The sequence below is a fragment of the Tribolium castaneum genome, chromosome 7 (assembly GCF_031307605.1).
Source record: "Tribolium castaneum strain GA2 chromosome 7, icTriCast1.1, whole genome shotgun sequence".
Classification (NCBI taxonomy): domain Eukaryota; kingdom Metazoa; phylum Arthropoda; class Insecta; order Coleoptera; family Tenebrionidae; genus Tribolium; species Tribolium castaneum.
Window position 1 is genome coordinate 3,023,726 of NC_087400.1, and position 26,591 is coordinate 3,050,316.

The 26,591-nt window shown below is 29.7% G+C and overlaps 1 protein-coding gene across 2 annotated transcripts; it reads left to right on the top strand.

Annotated features, from left to right (window-relative positions):
* Positions 1-577: 577 nt before the first annotated feature.
* Positions 578-25,640, top strand: LOC103314271 (protein unc-13 homolog A). Of its 2 annotated transcripts, none has more exons than XM_064358147.1 (6): positions 578-807; positions 12,070-12,099; positions 16,452-16,554; positions 16,605-16,722; positions 21,677-21,793; positions 25,440-25,640. In XM_064358147.1, exons 1-6 carry the CDS (start codon positions 783-785, stop codon positions 25,509-25,511), a joined length of 465 nt encoding a protein of 154 aa, XP_064214217.1. In that variant the 5' UTR covers positions 578-782; the 3' UTR covers positions 25,512-25,640. The 2 variants fall into 2 exon arrangements, with proteins under 2 accessions (XP_064214217.1, XP_064214218.1); XM_064358148.1 differs by having other exon boundaries at positions 25,473-25,640.
* The last annotated feature ends 951 nt before the right edge of the window (positions 25,641-26,591 follow it).

Consider the following 26,591-nt stretch of genomic DNA (forward strand, 5'->3'; position numbering starts at 1 on the left):
GTTAAGACTTGCTTGCCCATAACATGGTCTTCCGAGCCGGCTTTTTCGTCTGTATATATATATTTTTTTTTGGTTAAATTTTCCTATTGTTGGAGTGATTGAACATGTGTTGAAAAAATGCTTTATGACAATGATTGACCAGACTGTGGACGAGTTAAGACTCGTTTGCCCATAACATGGTCCTCCGAGCCGGCTTTTTCTTCTGTATATTTTTTTTGGTTAAATTTTATGATCGTTCAACTGATTGACCATGTCTTGAAAAAATGATTGATAACAATGATTGACCAAATCGTGGTCTAGTTAAGACTTTCCTGCACATAACATGGTCCTCCGAGCCGGCTTTTTCGTCTGTATATTTTTTTTTGTTGAATTTTCTGATCGTTCGAGTGAAAAAATGCTTGATGACAATGATTGCCCATAATATGGTCCTGCGAGCCGGATTTTTGTCAGTATATTTTTTTGGTTAAATTTCTCAGTGATTGAACAATAAATTGTCGAAAAAATGATTGATGGCCCCCGCTGTGGCGCAGGTGCGTCGCTGCTGCGGTCGCGCTGCCGTCGGGGTGGTGCCATTTTCGTGACGTCACTCGGCGTCGTTGCGCACCGCGACGTCTTCATGATGGCGGCTTTGCCAGTTCCACGCAGACGATTGGCATGTGATGTGCTGTGCTTCGACCGGTGTCGAAATGAACCGTCGCGACGTCCATCGAGCTCTAGCTCCTAGGGGGCTGCCAACCCCACGACTGAGTGTCTGAACAAGGATACTCAACACAAGTCACCACATGATGTCGCTACTGAGTGTCACAGGTTAGCCAAAAACGCTAAACCGTACTCAAAACGCGAAAAAAACGAAAATTTTAGAGCCCAACGCTACGGAGGGCCTTAAATATAGGTTTAAATGTTAGTTGGAGAAACCCCGCCAAAAGCGGGTTAACCTCACACGAGGCGGACATGACACCACAACAACCCCTGACGATGTGATTCAATAGTAGTTTCAATAAAAATCGCAGAATTTTCGTAATTTTTTTTTGTAATGGTTCGGTTGGGTTAAAGCAGGTGCTAGTGTGGATCCCCGACATTATTGACCTTCGATAAGGAGGGGAGGAGTTTGTGCATTTGCCCGGGAACTAGCCGCTGCTGTAAAAAACCAAAATAGTTTTTCAATTTAATACAAGGAAGTTGTTTTTAATTGTTGTTTCCGTTCGCTCTTATCAGTGTGATAAGTGGTATTTTTGGGTCGTGATAACGTTTAATTGACGAATTTCGCGAAGTACTGTATTTGTTAGTTTAACAGCCATGGCAGTAAAATAAATATTTATGGGTCGTAAAGTTTGTTACCTGATTCAAAAATAAAATAGCGTCCTACTGACTGCGCCAATTATCTGATTTTTGTCGTTTAGTTCGGATATTTGGTGGATTTTTTCTTGTTTGTATTTTTAATATCACATATTGCGAAAAGTCGTCACGAAAAACTCAAAACTGCGAGATAATTAACACTTTTATCTGATTAGCTGACACGAAGTATTTATTTTAATAGCAATGTACACGTAAATAGTTTGTAGCTTTGGTGTTTAAAATTTTTCGATTAAGACTAGAATTTTTTTTTTCAAAAAATTAACTTAGAACTTTTTAATTCAGTAATTTAGGATTTTTTTTAATTTCGAAAATATTGCCATGTTTCCGAACTTCAAAATCCACTCATTGTGAACAATAGAATCTGCTACTTTAACTGAAATAAATTATGCTCTTTGGCCTTTAAATTGTTAAAATTTAACTAAAAAGTTCCAAATCAATTATTGTTTATAGATTTAAACTTATTTGTTTTCGGACTTTTTAGAAATCCACAAAATCTTAGACTTGAAATTCAAAATTCTTCAAAATTTTGAAAATTTTGAAAATTCTCACATTGTGATTTTTAAAATTTTTTGATTTAATATTACTGTCATTGTCAGTATCTGTGCCTTAACCTGTTAAAATTTGTGTGAAAAACTTTTCTACGTTTGTGGAATCTAGAAACTTGGATTTTTGCTTTTCAAAAATTAAAAAAGAATTCTGATTTTTTTTTAAATTGGATTTTATTACATTTTTGAAACTTTAATTCTGTCTTCTCTAAGAAGATTAAGACTTGTTTGTCTTCAGACTCTCTACAAAAAATGTACGAAAAATTATGATTAGAATTCAAACTTTTAGGATATTTTGGAATTTTGAAAATTTTGGTTTTGTGAATTATAGATTTTTTTTGTTTATTATTTTGAATATATGCTTTTAATGCCTTAAACTTAAAATTTGAGTAAAAAATTCAATTAGATTTGTAGAAATTTGAAATTTTGATTTCTAGTTCTATAAATATTAAATTGTGAAAAGTCAAAATTTTTTAAAATTGTATTTTTCTGACTTTTTAGGACTTCAGTTTTATCTTTATTAAGAATATTAACATTTTTTTGTTTTCGGAGTTTTTGGCAAATAATTTACCAAATATTTGGCTTAAAATTTAAAATTTTACAAAATTTTGAAATTGTTTTTTTTGACATTTTAGTACTGTAGTTCCATTTTTTTTAAGAAGGTTAAAACTTAATTGCTTTCGAACTTTTTAGAAAATTATCGTCTTAGGCTTGAAATTCAAAATTTAGCAAAATTTTGAAAATATGGAAAATTTTTGAGAATTTATGCTTTTAGTGCCTTAAACTGTTAAATGTACGGGAAAAATTTAAAATAAATTATTTAGCGTTTGCAGGAACCAGAAATTTTGATAAAAACTACAATTTTTTTGAAAATTACAACTTTTTTTCAGAGAGCTGGAAATTTTTGTTTTGTGTATTTGTTACAAAAATATTTTTATTTTAATATTTTTTGAGCATTTGACTACCAGTTTCAAAAATTCTAATTCAAAATACAATTTTGGAAAAGTTTTAAAATTCTACGAGTTATGGAATCTGCTTTCTGCTTGTTGTTTTTTTAACTTTTTTTCCAAACTCGATTCGTTTACATCCCGCCTCTAATCACCCTCGAATTGAATACTAATCCGCACGTTTCTATTTTTACAATGTTAATAGTACGCGAACACAAAAGCTGGAACCGGAAGCGATCGATAAGTTTCCCTCGCTTGCAAAAACCGAAACTGGAACACGACATAAATCCGACTCGACTTCGGTTATTAATGACCGCAATATCGAGCGAAAAATCGAACAATTTTTCCCAAAAAAATAACACACCAATTTACAGCCAATAACTCGTAATAAAACTCCCAGGGGATAATTGCCTGGATAGTGTGTCTCCAGTTAACAAGACTTGACGACTTCCCCACTTATCACCGGATCGCAATAAAATATTTAGTGGAATTGTTGCGCTTTATGTTGGTACTTGCGGTTGGTAGCCCTGCTGGGTGAGGAATGGGGGAAGGACATGCGAACGCCTGTTGCCAGCGAACGATTTTTCACCACAATTTTACCTCGTCTGCAGTGACAAATTGTCTCTTATCAGTCTTATATGCAAAACAATTTTATGAATTTTGCGATCCTTATCACGTGCTCATAACTATTCAAGTCTTTGTTCTATTTTTGCTCCCTTTAATTAAAGGCACAACAATATCCAGTGTTGGAAAGCTTTAGAAAAGAAATGGAAATTTTCGAATAATGAGTACCATGTTGTAACAAGTTCAAGCTTAATAAATCTGGGCTTGAGCAAGTCAAATGGTGGGAAATAACGTGCTTGTAAATGTCGAAATGTCAATACTGATTCGAGAGTGCAACAGGTGCTGGTCAACATTCCTAATCGATTTTCCGTTGCTTGTTTTATGTCAGAAAAATTCGAATGCAACGATTGAACGGACGAAATTTGGGGGAGGAATGTTTTTGTCAAACTGAAGAAAGCGAAACATTCTGAATTAATTTGTCAATACAAGTGTAATTTATGAGCACGCAAACTAGCGTTTAGCTAAAAATATGGCGCTTTAAATATCTCACACAAAAGTATGGTGTTGTAGACAGCAACAAAAATGTTATTTATTTCTGCAATTTTGTATTTTTACATAATTTTTTTAACAGAAATTGATTTGTGGAATTAATTCTAGAAATTATATTATCTCATATTATGAAATTATTTACGTGTAGAAATCTAAAATAATTTGTCAATTTTTTAAATCTCCTTCAATTTTCTAAAACATTTAAAAATCTTAAAATTTAAATCCATAAAATTCTAGAATAAATCTTTGATGTCTAGATAAAAAATAGCAATTTTTTTTACTTTTTCAAAAATTATAGAGTTCATAAATAATCTTAGAAATTGTATAATTCTAGAATTATAAATAAAAGTCTTGTTAAATCTATACTTTCAGAAATTTAGGTTTCAAAAAATTCAGGATCTTATCAAAAAAATTTAAATTCTAACACTAGAAACTATAGAATTCTATAATAAAGGTTTAGTCTTAGACATCTAGAATTATAATTTCTGAAATTTTTAGTTTCAAATATTAAATGTGTAGACTATAGAACATAATAGCAAAATTTAGGATCTTTGTCAGAATTATAGTTTACGAAGAATTTTAGAAATTGTATAATTTTAGAATTGTAAAAAAAAGTTTTTTCAAACTTATAAATTTAGAAAATTCGCGTTTAAGAATTCAAGATCCTATTAAATTATTCTAAAATTTAACACTTTAGAAACTATAGAATTTTAGAACAAAGGTTTAATCCTCGATATCTAGAATTACAATTTTTGAAATTTTTAGTTTTAAGTATTAAAAGAGTAGAATGTAGAACAAAATAGCAACATTTTTTACTTCTCAAGAATTATAGAGTTCATAAATAATTTTAGAAAGTGTATAATTCTAGAATTATAGAAAATAAGTCTTTTCAAATCTATACGCTCAGAAATTTAGCTTTCATAAATTCAGGATTTTATCAAAAAATAAATTCTAACACTTTAGAAACTATAGAATTTTAGAACGAATATTTAGTCTTAGACATCTAGAATTATAATTTCTGGGATCTTTAGAAATTGTATAATTTTAGAATTGTAGAAAAAAGTCTTTTCAAACTTATAAATTTAGAAAATTCGCGTTTAAGAATTCAAGATCCTATTAAAATATTCTAAAATCTAACACTTTAGAAACTATAGAATTTTAGAACAACGGTTTAATCCCCGATATCTAGAATTATAATTTCTGAAATTTTTAGTTTCAAGTACTAAAAGAGTAGAATGTAGAACAAAATAGCCACATTTTCTACATTTTCAAGAATTATAGAGTTCATAAATAATTTTAGAAAGTGTATAATTCTAGAATTATAGAAAATAAGTTTTTGCAAATCTATACGTTCAGAAATTTAGCTTTTAAAAATTCAGGATTTATCAATAAAAAAATAAATTCTAACACTTTAGAAACTATAGAATTCTAGAACGAATATTTAGTATTAGAAATCTAGAATTATAATTTCTGGAATCTTTAGAAATTGTATAATTTTAGAATTGTAGAAAAAAGTTTTTTCAAACTTATAAATTTAGAAAACTCGACTTGAAGAATTCAAGATCCTATCAAAATGTTTTAAAATCTAACACTTTAGAAACTATAGAATTTTAGAACAACGGTTTAATCCTCGATATCTAGAATTATAATTTCTGAAATTTTTAGTTTCAAGTATTGAAAGAGTAGAATGTAGAACAAAATAGCAACATTTTTTACTTCTCAAGAATTATAGAGTTCATAAATAATTTTAGAAAGTGTATAATTCTAGAATTATAGAAAATAAGTTTTTTCAAATCTATACGTTCAGAAATTTAGCTTTTAAAAATTCAGGATTTATTAATAAAAAAATAAATTCTAACACTTTAGAAACTATAGAATTCTAGAACGAATATTTAGTCTTAGAAATCTAGAATTATAATTTCTGGAATCTTTAGAAATTGTATAATTTTAGAATTGTAGAAAAAAGTTTTTTCAAACTTATAAATTTAGAAAACTCGACTTGAAGAATTCAAGATCCTATCAAAATGTTTTAAAATCTAACACTTTAGAAACTATAGAATTTTAGAACAACGGTTTAATCCTCGATATCTAGAATTACAATTTCTGAAATTTTTAGTTTCAAGTATTGAAAGAGTAGAATGTAGAACAAAATAGCAACATTTTCTACTTTTCAAGAATTATAGTAGAGTTCATAAATAATTTTAGAAAGTGTATAATTCTAGAATTATAGAAAATAAGTCTTTTCAAATTTATACGTTCATCAATTTAGCTTTCATAAATTCAGGATTTTATCAGAAAAAAAATAAATTCTAACACTTTAGAAACTATAGAATTTTAAAACGAATATTTAGTCTTAGACATCTAGAATTATAATTTCTGGAATCTTTAGAAATTGTATAATTTTAGAATTGTAGAAAAAAGTCTTTTCAAACTTATAAATTTAGAAAACTCGCGTTTAAGAATTCAGGATCCTATCAAAATATTCTAAAATCTAACACTTTAGAAACTATAGAATTTTAGAACAACGGTTAAATCTTTGATTTCTAGAGTTATAATTTCTGAAATTTTCAGTTTCAAGTATTAAAAGAGTAGAATCTCGAACAAAATAGCAATATTTTTTACTTTTGCAAGAATTATTAGAGTTTATAAACAATTTTAGAAAATATAATTTTAGAAATTTAAGTTTCAAAAATTCAGGAACTTATCAAAAAAAAATAAATTCTAACACTCTAGAAACTTTAGAATTCTAGAACAAGGGTTTAGACTTATTCATCTAGAATTATAATTTCTGAAATCATCAGTTTCAACTATTAAAAGAGTAGACTTTAGAACATAATAGCAACATTTTGGATCTTTGATAGAATTATACAGTTTACGACGAGTTTTAGAAATTGTATAATTTTAGAAGTATACAAAAAAGTCTTTTAAACTTATAAATCTAGAAAATTTGTTTTTAAAGATTTAGGATTTTATCAAAATATTCTAAAATCTAACACTTTAGAAACTATAGAATTCTAGAACAAAGGTTTAATCCTTGATATCTAGAATTATAATTTCTGAAATTTTCAGTTTTAAGTATTAAAAGAGTAGAATCTCGAACAAAATAGCAATATTTTTTACTTTTGAAAAAATTACAGGGTTCATAAATAAAAAAAAGAAATTGTATAATTCTAGAATTATAGAAAGTAAGTTTCTTCAAATCTATATATCTATAAATTTAGGTCTCAAAAATTCAGAATCTTATCAAAAGTTTAAATTCTAATACTTTAGAAACTATAGAATTCTAGAACAAAAGTTTAGTCTTAGACATCTAGAGTTAGAAGTATTCAAGGAGTAGAATTTAGGACAGAATAACACATTTTTTTCTTTCTAATTATTATCTAATAGCATATTCTTCATGGAAACTGGAGCGTCTCAAAGGGGAAATAATCGAAAACACATTTTAATCCCGAAATAGATTTTCTCGAATCGTGTAACACTATTATCAGTCGAGTACAACGCTGGTTTCTCATTTTCCAAATAATCAAATCACTGACCGACTAACAACGTGAAAAACTAACGAGACTCTATCTCATTTCACCGCCTCCACAAAATCCGGCGTGACCTTTATCCTGAACTACTCCCAGCCGCGAAATCCAGTTAATTAGTGCAAAATTCATCCTCCTCGTGAAATTCCATTCAATGATAACATTAAGCCATCCGAGTGTAAATATTTATAGAAAGAAAATTAATTAAGGTAGGCAACAGACTATCGATCGCCTCTTTCAACCTGTTGCTGGATTTCAAGACACAGGTCAAACGAATTTTACTTATTGAAAAATATCGAAAACTCTGACGTGAAAAAATGCGTCACGACCAACGGAAAAACGTCATTGGATCGATGATTGATGGCAATTTTACAACTCGATTTTTGAAGGAGATTGGAAAATGGTGATTTTATCTTTTGTGCAGAGTGGCACAGCACAATGGAGCGAGTGGGCAGAATGGGATTATTGTTACGGTGAAACAATTTCAAAAGGGGGTGATATATTTAACTGATAGTTGAAAAGTTGCAAAGACTTGGAAGTGGAAGTTTCGAGCGCTGAGGGATGAATAAAATTTGTTTCAGGTCGAGAGTTATGCTATTACGTGTTTTAGAATGAAAGAAATGAATCGAATTCTAGATTTAAACAAATGTTTGAAGTTACTGAAGGTTTCTAGGTTTCCGAGATTTTGAAGCTGCTTAATATAGCTTTAGGATCTAATATTCACATTTTTAAAAACTTCATTCACTAGAAAATAATGAATTTTTTGTTTCTGAGAATTTATGTTTGATCTAATATTTAATTAATTCCTCATTTTACATTTCTAGAATTCGTAGTTATCGAGAATTTTTATATTTTAGAGATTTTGTGGCTACCTAATAGTTTTAAGTTCTAATATTCACATTTTTAAAAACCTTATATACACCTTATATATACCTTATATACAGAATTTTTCGTTTCTGGGTATTTATATTTAATCTTATATTCTATTTTTTTTGAATTTCTAGATTTAGAAATTATCTAAGATTTCTAGATTTTTGAGATTTTGAAGCTACTTAATAGTTTTAAGTTGTAATATCCGCATCTTAAAAACTTACTGTACATTAGAAAGTAAAAAATTATTTGTTTCTGAGAATTTTTATTTGATTTAATGTTCTATTTATTCTTTTTTCGCATTTCTTGAATCAGAAGTTATCGAAGATTTTTAGATTTTTGGGATTTTGAAGCTACTTAATAGTTTTAAGTTCTAATATTCGTATTTTCAAAAACTTACTGTACATTAGAAAGTAAAAAATTCTTTGTTTCTGAGAATTTATACTTGATTTAATGTTTTATTAATTTTTTTTTTAGCATTTCTAGAACTAGAAGTTATCAAAGATTGCTAGATTTTTGAGATTTTGAAGCTACTTAATAGTTTTAAGTTCTAATATTCGCATCTTCAAAAACTTACTGTACATTAGAAAGTAAAAAATTCTTAGTTTCTGAGAATTTATATATGATTTAATGTTCTATTTGTTAATTTTTTTGCATTTCTAGAATTAGTAGTTATCGAAGATTTTTAGATTTTTGAGATTTTGAAGCTACTTAATAGTTTTAAGATGTAATATCCGCATCTTAAAAACTTACTGTACATTAGAAAGTAAAAAATTTTTTGTTTCTGAGAATTTTTATTTGATTTAATGTTCTATTTATTCTTTTTTCGCATTTCTAGAATCAGAAGTTATCGAAGATTTTTAGATTTTTGGATTTTGAAGCTACTTAATAGTTTTAAGTTCTAATATTCGTATTTTCAAAAACTTACTGTACATTAGAAAGTAAAAAATTCTTTGTTTCTTAGAATTTATACTTGATTTAATGTTTTATTTATTCTTTTTTTCGCATTTCTAGAATTAGGAGTTATTGAAGATTTCTAGATTTTTGAGATTTTGAAGCTACTTAATAGTTTTAAGTTCTAATATTCGCATCTTCAAAACCTTTCGGTACAATACAAAGTAAAAAATTCTTTATTTCTGAAAATTTTTATTTGATTGAATGTTCTATTTATTCTCTTTTTCGCATTTCTAGAACTTGAGGTTATCGAAGATTTCTAGATTTTTAAGATTTTGAAACTACTTAGTAGCTGTAAGTTCTAATATTCGCAGCTTCAAAAACTTTCTGACTAATAGAAAGTAAAAAATTCTTTGTTTCTGCGAATTTATATTTGATCTAATGTTTTATTTATTCTTTTTTTCTCATTTCTAGAATTAGAAGTTATCAAAAATTTCTATATTTTTGAGATTTTGAAGCTACTTAATAGTTTTTAGTTCTGATATTCGAACCTTCAAAAATTTTCTCTACATTATAAAGTAAAAAATTCTTTGTTTCTGAGAATTTTATTTTATTTAATGTTCTATTTATTCTCTTTTTCCCATTTCTAGAATTAGAACTTATTGAAGATTTCTAGATTTTTGAGATTTTGAAACTACCTAATTGTTATAAGTTCTAATATTCGCGTCTTCAAAAACTTACTGTACATTTGAAAGTAAAAAAATTCTTTGTTTCTAAGCAGTTTTATTTGATTTAATGTTCTATTTATTTTTTTGCATTTCTAGAATTAGGAGTTATCGAAGTTTTCTAGATTTTTGAGATTTCGTAGCTACTTAATAGTTTTAAGTTCTAATATTTGCATCTTCAAAAACTTTCGGTACAATAGAAAGTAAAAAATTTTTTGTTTCTGAGAATTCATACTTGATTTAATGTTTTATTAAATTTTTTTTTAGCATTTCTAGAACTAGAAGTTATCAAAGATTGCTAATTTTTTCAGATTCTGAAGCTACTTAATAGTTTTAAGTTCTAATATTCGCAGCTTCAAAAACTTACTGTACATTAGAAACTATAAAATTCTTTTTTTCTGAGAATTTATACTTGATTTAATGTTTTATTAATTCTTTTTTTAGCATTTCTAGAACTAGAAGTTATCAAAGATTGCTAGATTTTTGAGATTTTGAAGCTACTTAATAGTTTTAAGTTCTAATATTCGCATCTTCAAAAACTTACTGTACATTAGAAAGTAAAAAATTCTTAGTTTCTGAGAATTTATATATGATTTAATGTTCTATTTGTTCTTTTTTTTGCATTTCTAGAATTAGTAGATATCGAAGATTTCTAGATTTTTGAGATTTTGAAACTACTTAATAGTTTTAAGTTCTAATATTTGCTTCTTCAAAAACTTTGCGTACATTAGAAAGTAAAAAAGTCTTGGTTTCTGAGAATTTTTATTTGATTTAATGTTAAATTTATTCTTTTTTTCACATTTCTAGAATTAGAATTTATCGAAAATTGTTGGTTTTTTGACATTTTGAAGCTACTCAATAGTTTTAAGTTCTAATATTTACATCTTCAAACATCCTCTGCCCTCTGCATATTAGAAAATAAGAAGATCTTTATGTTTCTGAGAATTTATGTTTGATTAATGTTTTCTTATATCTTTTTTTGCATTTCTAGAATTAGAAGTTATCAAAGATTTCTAGTTTCTAACACTCACATGTGCAAAAATTCCTTAATCCATTAGAAAATAATATTTTTTTTACTAGAATTTGAAATAGTTTTCAAGATTTATTTCTAATGTATTTTTTAATCTAAAATTCTCTGCTTTATAATGCGATGTTTCCAAAATAAAAAATATTTTTTCTAAATTTATTTCCCCAATCCCACATTCGATTCCCTCCCAATTAATTATCTCGCACTAAATACGAATGCATTATCGCCCTTATCACTCGCGGCTAATAAACGAGCTTTGTCCCTGATAAGAGCTATCCCTTATCAGTCACGTTGCAATTTTTCATTATCCTTCCATTTCAATGTCCCGTGCTCAAAATCCTGCGTCAAACGGTCGAGATTCCCTCTGAAACGTCAAACTTTAATCCCTGCCACCCGACATGGGATTAACTCAAAGCGAAACTGAGCTTTTTTGCCCCGAAATTAATTAACCATCACTTTCATAAAAAAAATTCAACTCCATATACTAACACTATTCATAGAAGAGAATTGGAAGGATGTTCACGTCAACTCGATAAGATCTTGGGCCATTCACCATTCAGTTTACAACTCTGATCAAGCGGATAAAGAGGGACTGAAGGGTAGAGCGTTGGCCGTTGTCTTAAGAGATGAGGGAAAAAGGAGAAATGAGCTTCATTTCGAAGAGCAATTTGTACAAGTGCAAAAATCCAACTGGAAAGGAGCTTTTTCGTTAATTTCCAGCTGTTGTCTGAAAAAAAAAACAAGTTTTTGAAACGCAAACTGTAATCTACAAAGTTCTAACTTTCCAGTTATAGACTCTAGAAGTACCTTTATTTTGGGTGTTTATTTTTAATTGTTGGAAGTGAACGACACTTGCTATTGATCTCCAATTTAATTATAGTCTCGTCGATAGCAGCAGAAATAATTTTAGTCTTTGAATTTATTATTGACACAATATTCTAATCTGGATTTCTATTTATAGAGCCGCTCGAGCGTAAATATCATTCCCTTCGTCTCGCTTACTTATATTCGAAAATTCGATCTCTGAGAAATTCCGATACTAATTTAAATATTCCTTTGTTTCAGTGAAAAAAGCTCGTTACGTTGGAGCACAAGGTAAGTTGCTTGCAACTCCCAATAAAAAAATCATCAACAACAACATCAGGGAAACGGGCGAATTGTGCCGCCGAATGCAAATGACTTGTTTGGAGCTCCAAATCCAAGATTAATCGCTGGATTACACGCTTGGAGCATATTGAGACTGTTTTAATTTTGAATTTATGATTTTTGGGTTGAAATTTGAACGGTTTGTGCAATAACAAGGCCATAAACTCGACGCTACTTCTAAACAAAGTGATAATTTCAGGGACGTGATGTATGATTATCTCGTTGAAGCGCCTTGTAGGTCGAAATAGGTCGACTACAAGTCTAGACTTTGACCTAATTGGGGCATTTTTACTCAGTTCTAATGCTTTTGGTGTTAAATACTTGGTTTATTAAATCTTTATTCAAGATTTCTATAAGTGGATAATTGTAATCAATTTCTAAAATTCAGCAGTTTTTCATTAGAAGTTACATAAGTATGGTTTTTTTCTGATCGAAGTTTTGCTTTTTTGACTTTTTTTAACAAAACTTTCTACTTCAAGAGGTTCTGATGTCTTGGATTTCTAAAATCTTTTTTTAAGAATTTTTTAAATAAAAAAGTAAAATCAATTTCTAAAATTTCAGGAATTTAGCAGTTAGAATTTAGACACGAAAGCTGGTTTCTTAAGGAAATCTTGATTTTTAATCTTTTGTGACTACATTTTCTAATTTTAACGTCTCAATTTTAAGAGATTTTAAATCTTGGGTTTTTGAAATATTTTTTTTTAAAAATTTTAAATTTGGATAACTGAAATCTTTTTCTAAAACAACAGTAATTAGGCATTTACAAGTTAGAAGCTTGTTTCTGATCTAAATTTTGTTTTTTTAGACTATTTTAACTAAGTTTTTTACTTTTGAACGCTTCAATTCTAACTCTTTTTTATTTTGAGTAAGAAGTTCTAAAATCTAGAATTTCCAAATTCTTCTTTTAAGAAATCTATAAATAAAAAACTGTAACCAATTTCTAAAATTTCAGTAATTTAGCAGTTAGAACTTAGACACGAAAGCTGGTTTTTTATCGAAATCTTGATTTTTAATCTTTTGTGACTAAATTTTCTAATTTTAACGTTTCAATTCTAACCCATTTAGACTTGGAGTAAGAGGTTTTAAGTCATGGGTTTGCAATTTTTTTTTTTTTGAAAAATTCTGTAATTGAATAACTGAAATCTTTTTCTAAAAAACACAAAAACTGGTTTTTTGTCGAAATCTTGATTTTTAATTTTTTGTAAGTAATTTTTTTAATTTTAACGTCTGAATTCTAACCCATTTAGACTTGGAGTAAGAGGTTTTAAGTCTTGGGTTTTCAAAATATTTTTTTGAAAATTATTATAATTGGATAACTGAAATCACTTTCGAAAACAACAGTCGTTAGGCATTTACAAGTTAGAAGCTTGTTTCTGATCTAAGTTTTGTCTTCTTAGACTATTTTAACTATTTTTTTTTACTTTTGAACGTCTCAATTCTAATCTTTTTACACTTGAAGTAAAAAGTTCTGAAGTCTTGGATTTCGAAATTCTTCTTTTAGGAATTCTATAAATAAAAAACTGAAACCAATTTCTAAAAGTTCAGTAATTTAGCAGTAAGAACTTAAACACGAAAGCTAATTTTTTATCTAAATCTTGATTTTTAATCTTTTGTGACTAAATTTTCCACTTTTAACGTCTTAATTCTAACCCATTTAGACTTAAAGTAAGAGGTTTCAGTCTTGGGTTTTTAAAATATTTTTTTTTGAAAAATTCTGTAATTGGATAACTGAAATCATTTTCTAAAACAACATTTACAAGTTAGAAACTTGTTTCTGATCTAAATTTTGCCTTTTTAGACTATGTTAACTAAATTTTTTACTATTGAACGTCTCAATTCTAACTCTTTTTGACTAGACTTTCCAAATTTTTTTTTCAAAAATTCTATAAATTGATTTCTAAAAATTTGGAAATTGCTTGTTTCTTATCGAAATCCAGCCCTTTTGGGCTTGTTTCTAACAGAAATTTCTGCTTTACAAGTTAGAAGTTGGTTTCTGATCTAAATCTTGCTTTTTTAGACTATTTTAACAATTCTTTTTGCTTTTTAATCCGTTTATATTCGCAGTTAGAAGTTCTAAAGTCTTGGATTTCCAATATCTTCTTTAAAGAATTCTATAAATAAAAAAATGAAACCAATTTTTAAAATTTCAGTAATTTAGCAGTTAGAACTTAAACACGAAAGCTTATATTTGAAGTAAGAAGTTCTAAAGTCTTGGGTTTCCAAATTCTTCTTTTAAGAATTGTATAAATAAAAAACTGTAACCAATTTCTAAAATTTCAGTAATTTAGCAGTTAAAACTTAGACACGAAAGCTGGTTTCTGTTCGAAATCTTGATTTTTAATCTTTTGTGGCTAAATTTTCTAATTTTAACGTCTCAATTTTCTAATTTTAACGTCTTAATTTTAACCCATTTAGACTTGGAGTAAGCGGTTTTTAGTCTTGGGTTTTCAGAATATTTGTTTGAAAAATTCTATAATTGGATAACTGAAATCATTTTCTAAAACAACAATAATTAGGCATTTACAATTTAGAGGCTTGTCTCTGATCTAAAATTTGCTTTATTAGACTATTTTAACAATTTTTTTTACTTTTGAGCGTTTCAATTCTAACCCTTTTATATTTGAAGTAAGAAGTTCTAAAGTCTTGGGTTTACAAATTTTTTTTTTTAGAATTTTATATATACAAAACTGTACCCAATTACTAAAATTCTAGTAATTTAGCAATTAGTATGGTTTTTTCTGGTCAAAATCTTGCTTTTTTGACTTTTTTCAACAAAATTTTCTAACTCAAGAGGTTCTAAATTTTCTAATTTTAACGTCTCACTTCTTACCCATTTAGACTTGGAGTAAGAGGTTTTAAGTCTTGGGTTTTTAAAATATTTTTTTGAAAATTATTATAATTGGAAAACTGAAATCACTTTCGAAAACAACAGTAGTTAGGCATTTACAAGTTAGAAGCTTGTTTCTGATCTAAGTTTTGTCTTCTTAGACTATTTTAACTAATTTTTTTACTTTTGAACGTCTCAATTCTAATTTTTTTACACTTGAAGTAAAAAGTTTTGAAGTCTTGGATTTCTAAATTCTTCTTTTAGGAATTCTATAAATAAAAAACTGAAACCAATTTCTAAAAGTTCAGTAATTTAGCAGTTAGAACTTAAACACGAAAGCTAATTTTTTATCTAAATCTTGATTTTTAATCTTTTGTGACTAAATTTTCCACTTTTAACGTCTTAATTCTAACCCATTTAGACTTGGAGTAAGAGGTTTCAGTCTTGGGTTTTCAAAATATTTTTTTTTGAAAAATTCTGTAATTGGATAACTGAAATCATTTTCTAAAACAACATATACAAGTTAGAAGCTTGTTTCTGATCAAAATTTTGACTTTTTAGATTATGTTAACTAAATTTTTACTATTGAACGTCTCAATTCTAACTCTTTTTAACTAGACTTTCCAAAATTTTTTATCAAAAATTCTATAAATTGATTTCTAAAAATTTGGAAATTGCTTGTTTCTTATCGAAATCCTGCCTTTTTGGGCTTGTTTCTAACAGAAATTTCTGCTTTACAAGTTAGAAGTTGGTTTCTGATCTAAATCTTGCTTTTTTAGACTATTTTAACAATTCTTTTTACTTTTTAACCCGTTTATATTTGCAGTAAGAAGTTCTAAAGTCTTGGATTTCCAATATCTTTTTTAAAGAATTCTATAAATAAAAAAATAAAACCAATTTCTAAAATTTCAGTAATTTGGCAGTTAGAACTTAAACACGAAAGCTTATATTTGAAGTAAGAAGTTCTAAAGTTTTGGGTTTCCAAATTCTTCTTTTAAGAATTGTATAAATAAAAAACTGTATCCAATTTCTAAAATTTCAGTAATTTAGCAGTTAAAACTTAGACACGAAAGCTGGTTTCTGATCGAAATCTTGATTTTTAATCTTTTGTGACTAAATTTTCTAATTTTAACGTCTCAATTCTAACCCATTTAGACTTGGAATAGGAGGTTCTAAGTTTTGGGTTTTTAAAATATTTTTTTGAAAAATTCTATAAGTGTATAACTGAAATCATTTTCTAAAACAACAGTAATTAGACATTTACAACTTAGAAGCTTGTTTCTCATCTAAATCTTGCCTTTTTAGACTATTTTAATTAAATTTTTTACCAATTTTATTCCTTTTGGACTAGACTTTTCAAATTTTTTTTTCAAAAATTCTATAAATTGATTTCAAAAAATTCAGAAATTTGCTTGTTTCTGGTCGAAATCCTGCCCTTTTGGGCTTGTTTCTAACAGAAATTTCTGCTTTTCAGCGTCTCAATTCAACACTTACGTCACCCTCAAATTACAAAACGTAAAATCGACCACAGTGACCGTCAAAGGAGCGACACCATGCTGGGAACAGGACTTTCTCTTGTAAGTAAGCCCAAAGTTGTGCTCTTCCCAATAACTGATTGAAATTTCAGCGAAACAAACGATTTGAACACTGGACTATTAATCGAGGTTTGGAGCAAAGGGATGATTTGGGACAGGGCCATGGGCTACCATTGGATACCCCTACAAACAGTGCAGTATTCAAACGAGGTTAGTTAATCCCTTAACTCAAAAATTTTTAAACTAAATGTTACAATAATTTCTAATCAAATATTTGTTGCCACCAATTAAAATAGCATGCATCCAGACTTATCTCCCGTTTCCAGTACGTACTTTCTACGACATATTGTGGAAAAAATGCATGTTTTCTGTTCAAATCTCGAATTTTGCATGCAATTAACCGAACCGATCCAATCCGACACAAAGCGCATTGACCCGTTCTTAAGGCCGGATTTACTTTAAGCTCGTTTTTATCAGCTTTACTCGTGTTTTGAATATTTCGAACCGCTCCAAAAGCAATTAGTTTGAGGCAAATCCGGACTTAAAGCGTAGTTAAGTGGTAGATATTTAGATAAACTTTTAGAGTTGGTTAAATCAGCCGGTTTTAAATTACGCGATTCTTTTCTCAATCATTAATTCTAAGTTTTACCGATTTACGAACATATAAAAAATTATTAGTATTGTAAATTATTTGGTTTTCTTATCAAGTTTATACGAATTAAAAGACTAAACACCATTAGTTATCTATGAAAGGCTCATTATTACTCGTGGATCACTCTGTATAGTTTGTAATGTTGATTCATTTAAAAAGTTTGTGTTAAAATATTGCACACGTCCACTATTTTTGACTAGAAAATACACAAATTTGGTGATTTTTTGAGAAATTATGTCCATTTTTGTTCAAAAACGAGCTGAAAGTCACAAAAAAGGTAAAAACAATTTTAAAATTGTAGAATCAACTTATACGCCCGGTATCTTTTGGTGAAATCTGATGAAAAATTAGAGAATTAAATTGGAAAAAAGTGGAAAAAAATGCTTTCTTGAGCTAATTCGCCGACTCTTGAACTGAATTTATTTGCGTTTTAGGTGAATTATTGCAATTATATAGTTTTTAATGTTGATTTATTTAAAAAGTTTGTGTTAAAATATCTGCAAAACACGGTCAGTACCTAGGGCCTTGGTGGCCCAGTGGTATAAGCGCCACTTACGACGGGGGAGGTCGCGGGTTCGAACCCGGATCAGAGCAAACAATTTTTCTATGAAAAAAAGTGTAGAAAAGGTAAGTGAAACAACACGTAAGCAAAAATAAGAGAATGAGAGAACACATAGACGTATAAACGTAAAGCGGAGCATAAAACTGACAGAAATAAGGAAATAATGCGGCAAAAGGTAAATGTACGTAAAGGCGCCAAATTGTAGACGTAAGAGTACATTCTAATAAAGTGAAAATACCTTTTGTTTTGAGAGAAAAAGAGATGAACGTAAAGGTAAAGCATAGCTTCAAACTTTGGTTGAATCCTTAGATGATTTACTTCTTAAATTATAAAAAAATTAAACGAAAATATTTAATTTATGTCTAAAAATTTGGTGATTTTTTGAGAAATTATGAGAAAAACGTGCTGAAAGTCACAAAAAAAGTAAAAACAATTTTAAAATTGTAGAATTAACTTATACGCCTGGTATCTTTTGATGAAATCTGGTGAAAAATTAATGAATTAAATTCAAAAAAAGTAGAAGAAAATTTTTTTTCGAGCGAATTCGTCGACTTTTGAACTGAATGTATTTGCGTTTTAGGTGAATTATTGCAATTGTATAGTTTGTAATGTTGATTTATTTAAAAAGTTTGTGTTAAAATATCTGCAAAAGACGGTCAGTACCTGAGGCCCTGGTGGCTCAGTGGTATAAGCGCCACTAACGACGGGGGAGGTCGCGGGTTCGAACCCGGATCAGAGCAACAATTTTTCTATGAAAAAAGTGTAGAAAAGGTAAGTGAAACAATACGTAAGCAAAAATAAGAGAATAAGAGAACACATAGACGTATAAACGTAAAGCGGAGGATAAAACTGAGAGAAATAAGAAAATAATGAGGCGAAAGGTAAAAGTACGTAAAGGTGCCTATTGTAAACGTAAGAGCACATCCTAATAAAGAGAAAATACGTTTTGTTTTGAGAGAAAAAGAGATGAACGTAAAGGTAAAGCGTAACTTCAAATTTTAGCGTTGAATCCTTAGATAACTTACTTCTTAAATTATAAAAAAATTAAACGAAAATATTTAATTTATGTCTAAAAATTTGGTGATTTTTTGAGAAATTATGTCCATTTTTGGTCAAAAACGTGCTGAAAGTCACAAAAAAAGTAAAAACAATTTTAAAATTGTAGAATTAACTTATACGCCTGGTATCTTTTGATGAAATCTGGTGAAAAATTAATGAATTAAATTCATAAAAAGTAGATGAAAATATTTTTTCGAGCGAATTCGTCGACTTTTAAACTGACTGTATTTGCGTTTTAGTTGAATTATTGCAATTGTATAGTTTGTAATGTTGATTTATTTAAAAAGTTTGTGTTAAAATATCTGCAAAAGACGGTCAGTACCTGGAGCCCTGGTGGCTCAGTGGTATAAGCGCCACTTACGACGGGGGAGGTCGCGGGTTCGAACCCGGATCAGAGCAACAATTTTTCTATAAAAAAAGTGTAGAAATGGTAAGTGAAACAATACGTAAGCAAAAATAAGAGAATAAGAGAACACATAGACGTATAAACGTAAAGCGGAGGATAAAACTGAGAGAAATAAGAAAATAATGAGGCGAAAGGTAAAAGTACGTAAAGGTGCCTATTGTAAACGTAAGAGCACATCCTAATAAAGAGAAAATACGTTTTGTTTTGAGAGAAAAAGAGATGACCGTAAAGGTAAAGCATAACTTCAAATTTTAGCGTTGAATCCTTAGATAACTTACTTCTTAAATTATAAAAAAATTAAACGAAAATATTTAATTTATGTCTAAAAATTTTTAGTTAACTGAGTTTGTTTAGTAAAGTCCAGAAAAACATTGTTAATAAAAATCATGGCCACTGCGAATCTAGTAGGATTTGCGCACGTCCACTATTTTTGACTTGAAAATACACAAATTTGGTGATATTTGGAAAAATTATGTCCATTTTCGGTCAAAAACGTGCTGAAAGTCACAAAAAACGTGAAAACAATTTTAAAAATGCAAAATCAACTTATAAACCCGGTATCTTTTGATGAAATCTGGTGAAAAATTAGAAAATTAAATTGAAAAAAGTGGAAAAAAGGCATTCTTGAGCTAATTCGCCGACTTTTGAACTGAATGTATTTGCGTTTTAGGTGAATTATTGCAATTGTATAGTTTGTAATGTTGATTTATTTAAAAAGTTTGTGTTAAAATATCTGCAAAACACGGTCAGTATCTAGGGCCTTGGTGGCCCAGTGGTATAAGCGCCACTTACGACGGGGGAGGTCGCGGATTCGAACCCGGATCAGAACAAACAATTTTTCTATGAAAAAAAGTGTAGTAAAGGTAAGTGAAACAACACGTAAGCAAAAATAAGAGAATGAGACACATAGAACACATAGACGTATAAACGTAAAGCGGAGCATAAAACTGACAGAAATAAGAAAATAATGCGGCAAAAGGAAAATGTTCGTAAAGACGCCAAATTGTAAACGTACTTTTTGTTTTGAGAGAAAAAGAGATGAACGTAAAGGTAAAATATAACTTCAAACTTTAGCGTTGAATTCTTAGATGACTTACTTCTTAAATTATAAAAAAATTAAACGAAAATATTTAATTTATGTCTAAAAATTTGGTGATTTTTGTAGAAATTATGTCCATTTTCGGTCAAAAACGTGCTGAAAGTCACAAAAAAAGTAAAAACAATTTTAAAATTGTAGAATCAACTTATACTCCCGGTATCTTTTGATGGAATTTGGTGAAAAATTAAAGAATTCAATGGAAAAAAGTAAAAAAAATATTTTTTTGAGCTAATTCGCCGACGTTTGAACTTAAAGTATTTGCGTTTTAGGTGAATTATTGCAATTATACAGGGTAGTCCACGAATAATAATGAGCCTGAAGTAAATTTCTGATTCTACTAGTTTTCTAGAGTTTAAGAAGCACACAGAACTTACAAATTTCTTAAACTCAAACCACCAAAACATCGCATATTCCCGTCTCTTTATACCACCACAACCCCTTCTTAAGACTTAATCTCTTATTTACTCGTCCTGTTTTGTACAACTCAACCCTTTCCCCAACCAATTTCTCCCAAAATCCGACTTTAGACCGTAGTTAAGTCGTAGCTATTTAGAAGTGCACGTCATTTCAGGAAGGGAACGGCCAATGGTTATCCCTGGAAGCCGAACTAGTTATGCGAGATGGGGAAGTGGTGGGTACCAAGAACCCAACGGGACATTCCCTACTGGTCGACTGCCGTTTCGAGCTTCCTTTCGGTAAGTACACAAACAAACAAACAAAAACTTCTAAAATGTCAACCTTTGATCAATAGCTAGAAAGGTCAACTTGTACTGCTTTGACTCCCTTTTTATACCGGGTGGTTCAATTAGGTAGCTAGTTTGTAGCGAGTTTCGACGTAGCGAACCGTCCCCAGCCACACGCCACTCAAAAAAAAATTTTCCGGCTGAGAAAACTATAATTGGCGCAGTCGGTAGGAGAAAAAATAACGTATTGTATCTTCAAACCGTTCGGGAAAATGTTTCCACAAGTGAAAATAATCCTAGAATTTGGCTAAAACCTAGTTTCGGGTAATTGGCGCAGTCGGTAGGATATATATATTTTTTTGGTTTTTTGAATTTTTTTTTTTTGAGTGGCGTGTGGGGTAGTGTTATGCCCTAGCATTGCATATTGGGTGGTGTACAGGCCGCTGCGACCCCCCGACCGGTTGGCGGAGCATCTTACGCGGCTCCACCGTGTGTCGGAACGATTCTTCTACCAAACCGTATGCTTCCATAGGTAACCCGTGCCAATCTTCACTGTTTAAAGCTGGACACACTTTATTGCATGTTGTCTTTCGGTGCTTGCCACCAATGCAACGCTGCTTCAATTCTTCTTCTCTCACACAATTGAGGACAATCACTGGACTTTTTCCATTTTAAAGCGAAATAAATTGACACGATGTTGCAGATCCGGAAAATATCGAAGCTGGAGACTTGCAAAGGAAGCTCGAAATGCTCAACAATATCATGGATCAGGAAGCGAGGATGGAGCAGGCGAGGAGACAGATGCAATATTTCGGACAATGTGAGTATCGATCGACGGTTTTGTGAATTATTGAACGGAATGGAATAAACACGGTTTACTACTTAAATATTCATGTATTACATAGAAAAGGCCAGTTTGATGGTGCGATAAACACTTATTTGGATTATTCAGACAGCTGGAACGGGAATAGCCAACTACAAATATAACTTTCATAACTTGTATTTTAGGTATTTTTCTAAACCTACCGACTGCACCAATTTCAATTTCTAACACGCAATTTTCAGGGTTTTTTGAAAACTCGAAATAAATTTTTTTTGTTACAAATGGAAATATTTGATAATTTTGAATTTTGATGTATTTTTATTTTTCCTAAATTTATTTGTTTTTGTAATGCAATAAAAATTATGGCTTAATTTTCCTGTAGTAGGAATTAATAAAAAATAATATTACTAAATTTTTGACCAAAAATGGTAAAAAAGCTAAATAAGGTTTTTAGCTTCATACTACTGACTGCGCCAATTAACAATCTCGATCGTTTTCGGAGCATAAATTTGTTGAGTTGGGCGTTTTCCCTCAAACCGTTGGAGCCAATTATCGCAATTATCCCTCCCTTTAAAACATTTATCAAATTCGGATGATGGCGTAAATTTTTTTGATCGGATTGTGATACTTTAGAAAGCTTTCTTTCAATGATAATTCTAATAAAGCTCTGAACGTTGATAAATAATTTCGTCGGGGAAAAAATCGTTCAAATCGCTGAGCAAATTTATTCCGCCATTATTCTTTCATCGAACTAAACCTACAATGACTTGGCATTTTCAGCGTCTTTTCGTCGATTCGACGAATATTTGCATTTCCTCGACTATTGTATTGTGTGTGTGGGCATCGATCAATGTCGAACTGCTATTATACATGAACTAATGTAATTTGTTGGTAATTGGGCATTTTAAAAAAAATGGTTTAAAACAGCTAATTTAATTAAATTTTCTATTAAAATTTGCACACAAAGCGCGAATCTTTGATCTAAGCTTAGTTTAATTAAGATGTGGAAAAAATGAAACGTCAGCATCTGAAAACCAGCACTTAAATTAACTAGACTTGGTGCAATGTACAATCAAATTATCCGAAAACGTTGAATTATTAAAGGAATTTGGTTTTCAAATCTCGAGAATAATTTTTGAAACTTGCAGCTAATTTAAGGCTGTAATAAAGCTACTGCTGTTTTTTTTTAATTTTGAGGTCTAACAAGACTTTCGGAAATTGTATTTAAGGTCCAAACTTTTTAATTTTAAGCTCCAAAAATTTCAAAATTTTAAGTTGAAATGTGAGGTCTAGAGCAAAATTTTGGAAAATAAATAAAAATGTTATTTTTAAAAATAAAGTTTGCATTAAAATACGTAAACGATGTAAATTTCAGCTTCATTAAAGCTATATTGAGAATGCTATACAGGGTGGTCATTGATACGGGCGTGCCTGATTGCTCTTGCACTGTCAAAGATATCGAAATAAATTAAATGGCACTGCAAATGCGAAGTTAAGGTGTATGTTTTAAAATTATTTTGCCCTATACAGGGTGTTTTATTTTTACAGTGCAGCGTTTAACATAGTTTTTTTAAATGGCATCCTCTGTATATTTGTACATGTTTAAATGTGCACTTTTTAGGCTTTATAAATCAATTTAGTTTTTGCAATTTACTTTAACCGTTCAGAAGTTATTTAATTTTTTCTACAATTTAGTGCGTCTGCAGGCACATTATTAAAAAAACGCAGTGCCCTTTGTTTTTGGGATATCAAGTTGGGACTTTGTCTGTAGGTAAACAAATGTTTGAGGTATTTTTTGGTAAGAATACCATACATTTGCGTTGTAACATCACCTTGCTGTGACACATTTATTTTGGTGAATTTTGAAGGACCATAACTTGGTTTTTTTAAATAGCACGCTATGTATTTTATTACTAATTATTATTCAGCGTTTTATTTTACATCTTTTTTACCTCTTTAGTTTTTTTCCAAAAATTGATAGTTAAGGAGATATTTTGGTTTTTCTGAAAAATGCACACAAAATCATTTGGATACTAGGTAATTGTTTTACATGGCACACTACGTTGGTATTTAAGGGATTTTATGCATTTTTTAGGAAAACCGAGTTATTTCCAAAACTATAAACTTTTGGAAAAAATTACAGAGTGAAAAAGATGTTAAATAAAACGCTGAATAATACCCAGTAAAATTTTATTAAAATTGGCTAAAAATTATATGAGTTGCTAAATTCCAAAAATTAGCACTTTTACAACCATCTGCTTTTTTAAAAATAAGCTTTAAACAAAAAAAAAACCCTTCTGAAAATAAATTTTAAGGCAAATTCTTAAAGTTTTGTTCAAAACACAAATTTGGTGTAAATTGCAGCAACTTTAAAGCTTTCTTAAGGCTGCTACGTTCACACTTTTGGATTTTGAGGTCTAGCAAAAATTTTGAAAATCGTATTTTTGGTCCAAATTTTTTGATATTTGAGAACTACGTTTCCCAGTCTAAATATTCTTCCAAAAACACTTAATTATTTTTTTTTAACTTCTTTAATGTACAAATATACAGGGAGTGCCATTTAAAAAACTATATCAAAGGCTGCACTGTAAAAATAAAATACCCTGTATACTTTTTTGAATTTTGAGTTTTAGCAATTTGATATTTGAGATTTTTAGACCTGTCAACCTGACGTTAATTTTATATTACAAACAAAATTTTATTAAAATCGGCTAAAAATTATATGAGTTGTAAAATCCAAAAATTAGCACTTTTACAAACATCTACTTTTTTTAAAATAAGCTTTAAACAAAAAAAAACGTTTCTGAAAGTAAATTTTAAGGCAAATTTTTTTAAAGTCCTGTTCAAAATACATATTTTGTGTAAATTACAGCTACTTTAAAGCTTTCTTAAGGCTGCTACATTCACATTTTTGGATTTTGAGGTCTAGCAAAAATTTTGAAAATCGTATTTTTGGTCCAAACTTTTTGATATTTGAGAACTACGTTTCCCAGTCTAAATATTCATCCAAAAACACTTAATTAAATTTTTTTAACTTCTTTAATGTACAAATATACAGGGAGTGCCATTTAAAAAACTATATCAAAGGCTGCACTGTAAAAATAAAACATCCTGTGTACTTTTTTGGATTTTGAGTTTTAGCAATTTGATATTTGAGATTTTAAGACCTGCCAACCTGACGTTATTTTTATATTACAAACAAAATTTTATTAAAATCGGCTAAAAATTATATGAGTTGTAAAATCCAAAAATTAGCACTTTTACAAACATCTACTTTTTTTAAAATAAGCTTTAAACAAAAAAAAACGTTTCTGAAAGTAAATTTTAAGGCAAATTTTTAAAGTCCTGTTCAAAATACATATTTTGTGTAAATTACAGCTACTTTAAAGCTTTCTTAAGGCTGCTACGTTCACATTTTTGGATTTTGAGGTCTAGCAAAAAAAATTTTGAAAATCGTATTTTGTGTCCAAACTTTTTGATATTTGAAAACTACGTTACCTAGCTTGAATATTCCTCCAAAAACACTTTATTAAATTTTTTTAACTTCTTTAAAGTGGTTAAAAAAATTCGCTGAACTGTAAGTTAGTGCAAGTAGTTTAGTTCTGTTTTCCGTCAAGTGTCCAACAACCTGCTCCTTTTTCAGCGAACAGTAATCACTTTGACAATGAAATTTCAGCGGGGTATTCGGAAGATAGCGACTACACCTCTGACCTGAACTACCCCGTGGGTCAGCACGCCAACTCTTCGGCCTCCCAGTTCAGGTCGGCCGCCCATCAAATCAACACCCCCCAGCGGTCGCTGGAAACCTCCCGTGAGAACTCCTACGAGCGAGACGATGGTCCCGGCCACCACCATTTGGCCCAGCCCATGACCCACCAGCACCACCTCAGCCCTGGGTCCCATCGGAGGCACCAGGTGGGTACCACAGCCCCCACTTCCAACTGTGATGGGTTGCTTTTTCAGAGGTACTCCCCCGGAAATGACGAGTACAATTATTCGGGGCCCAAGTACCAAGATGCCAATTCGGATTTTGACCCACTTTTCTATAATAGTAGGCCGAGGAACAAGCCGGATTATTCCAGGTGAGGGGAATGACGTGATTGTGAAAATTAAAAATATCGCGGGCGATAAGAAAATTTGCATTTGTTTGAAATTCAAAACGGAAAAACTGATTTGTTGTATTTAAAGCAGGCGGAGAAAGTACGAATGGGAGCATGAGGAAAGGTAATCAGTGTGTGATAGAATAGGTGTGCACAAGGGCTCACATATACGTTGCTTTGGCTTTAAAAAATAGCACAAATTTTTTGGAAAATATTCCAAATCACAAAATTTTCAAGCACCAAAGACTAAATTTTTAATTTTATCTATGAATAATTACACAGAATTTTGAGTTCTACGTGTATATATTACAATTTCTAATATTTAAAGCGTTTACAATGATGACAAACGTCTAAAATTCTAACAATCTTGAAAAAATTTTAAAAACTTATATTACGTTAAAAAACTTTGTAAAGTTCCTAACTGTACCTTTAAGCATAAAATTTCTAAAATTCAAAAACTTAATATCGACTGCAAACTATAAAAGTTTGAGATTAGAAATTTTTATGGTTGTAAAAAACTGAGCTTTAATTCTAAATTTCTTAATCTATAGACAAATCTATAGACAAACTCTAGAAATTTATAGTTTCCTATTAATAAAATTCTAAGTTAGAACCTGGCCAATTTTTAGAAATTCTAAAAATCTGAGTCTTAATAAAATCTGCGATTCTAGGTTTGAATTTTGCAATTCTCTAGA

Coding starts and splice junctions, on each gene's coding strand:
- LOC103314271 (XM_064358147.1), top strand. CDS start 783: ATGATGTCGCTACTGAGTGTCACAG. Junction 12,100..16,451: donor TCGTTACGTTGGAGCACAAG/GTAAGTTGCTTG, acceptor TCTGCTTTTCAG/CGTCTCAATTCAACACTTAC. Junction 21,794..25,439: donor GATGCAATATTTCGGACAAT/GTGAGTATCGAT, acceptor CTCCTTTTTCAG/CGAACAGTAATCACTTTGAC.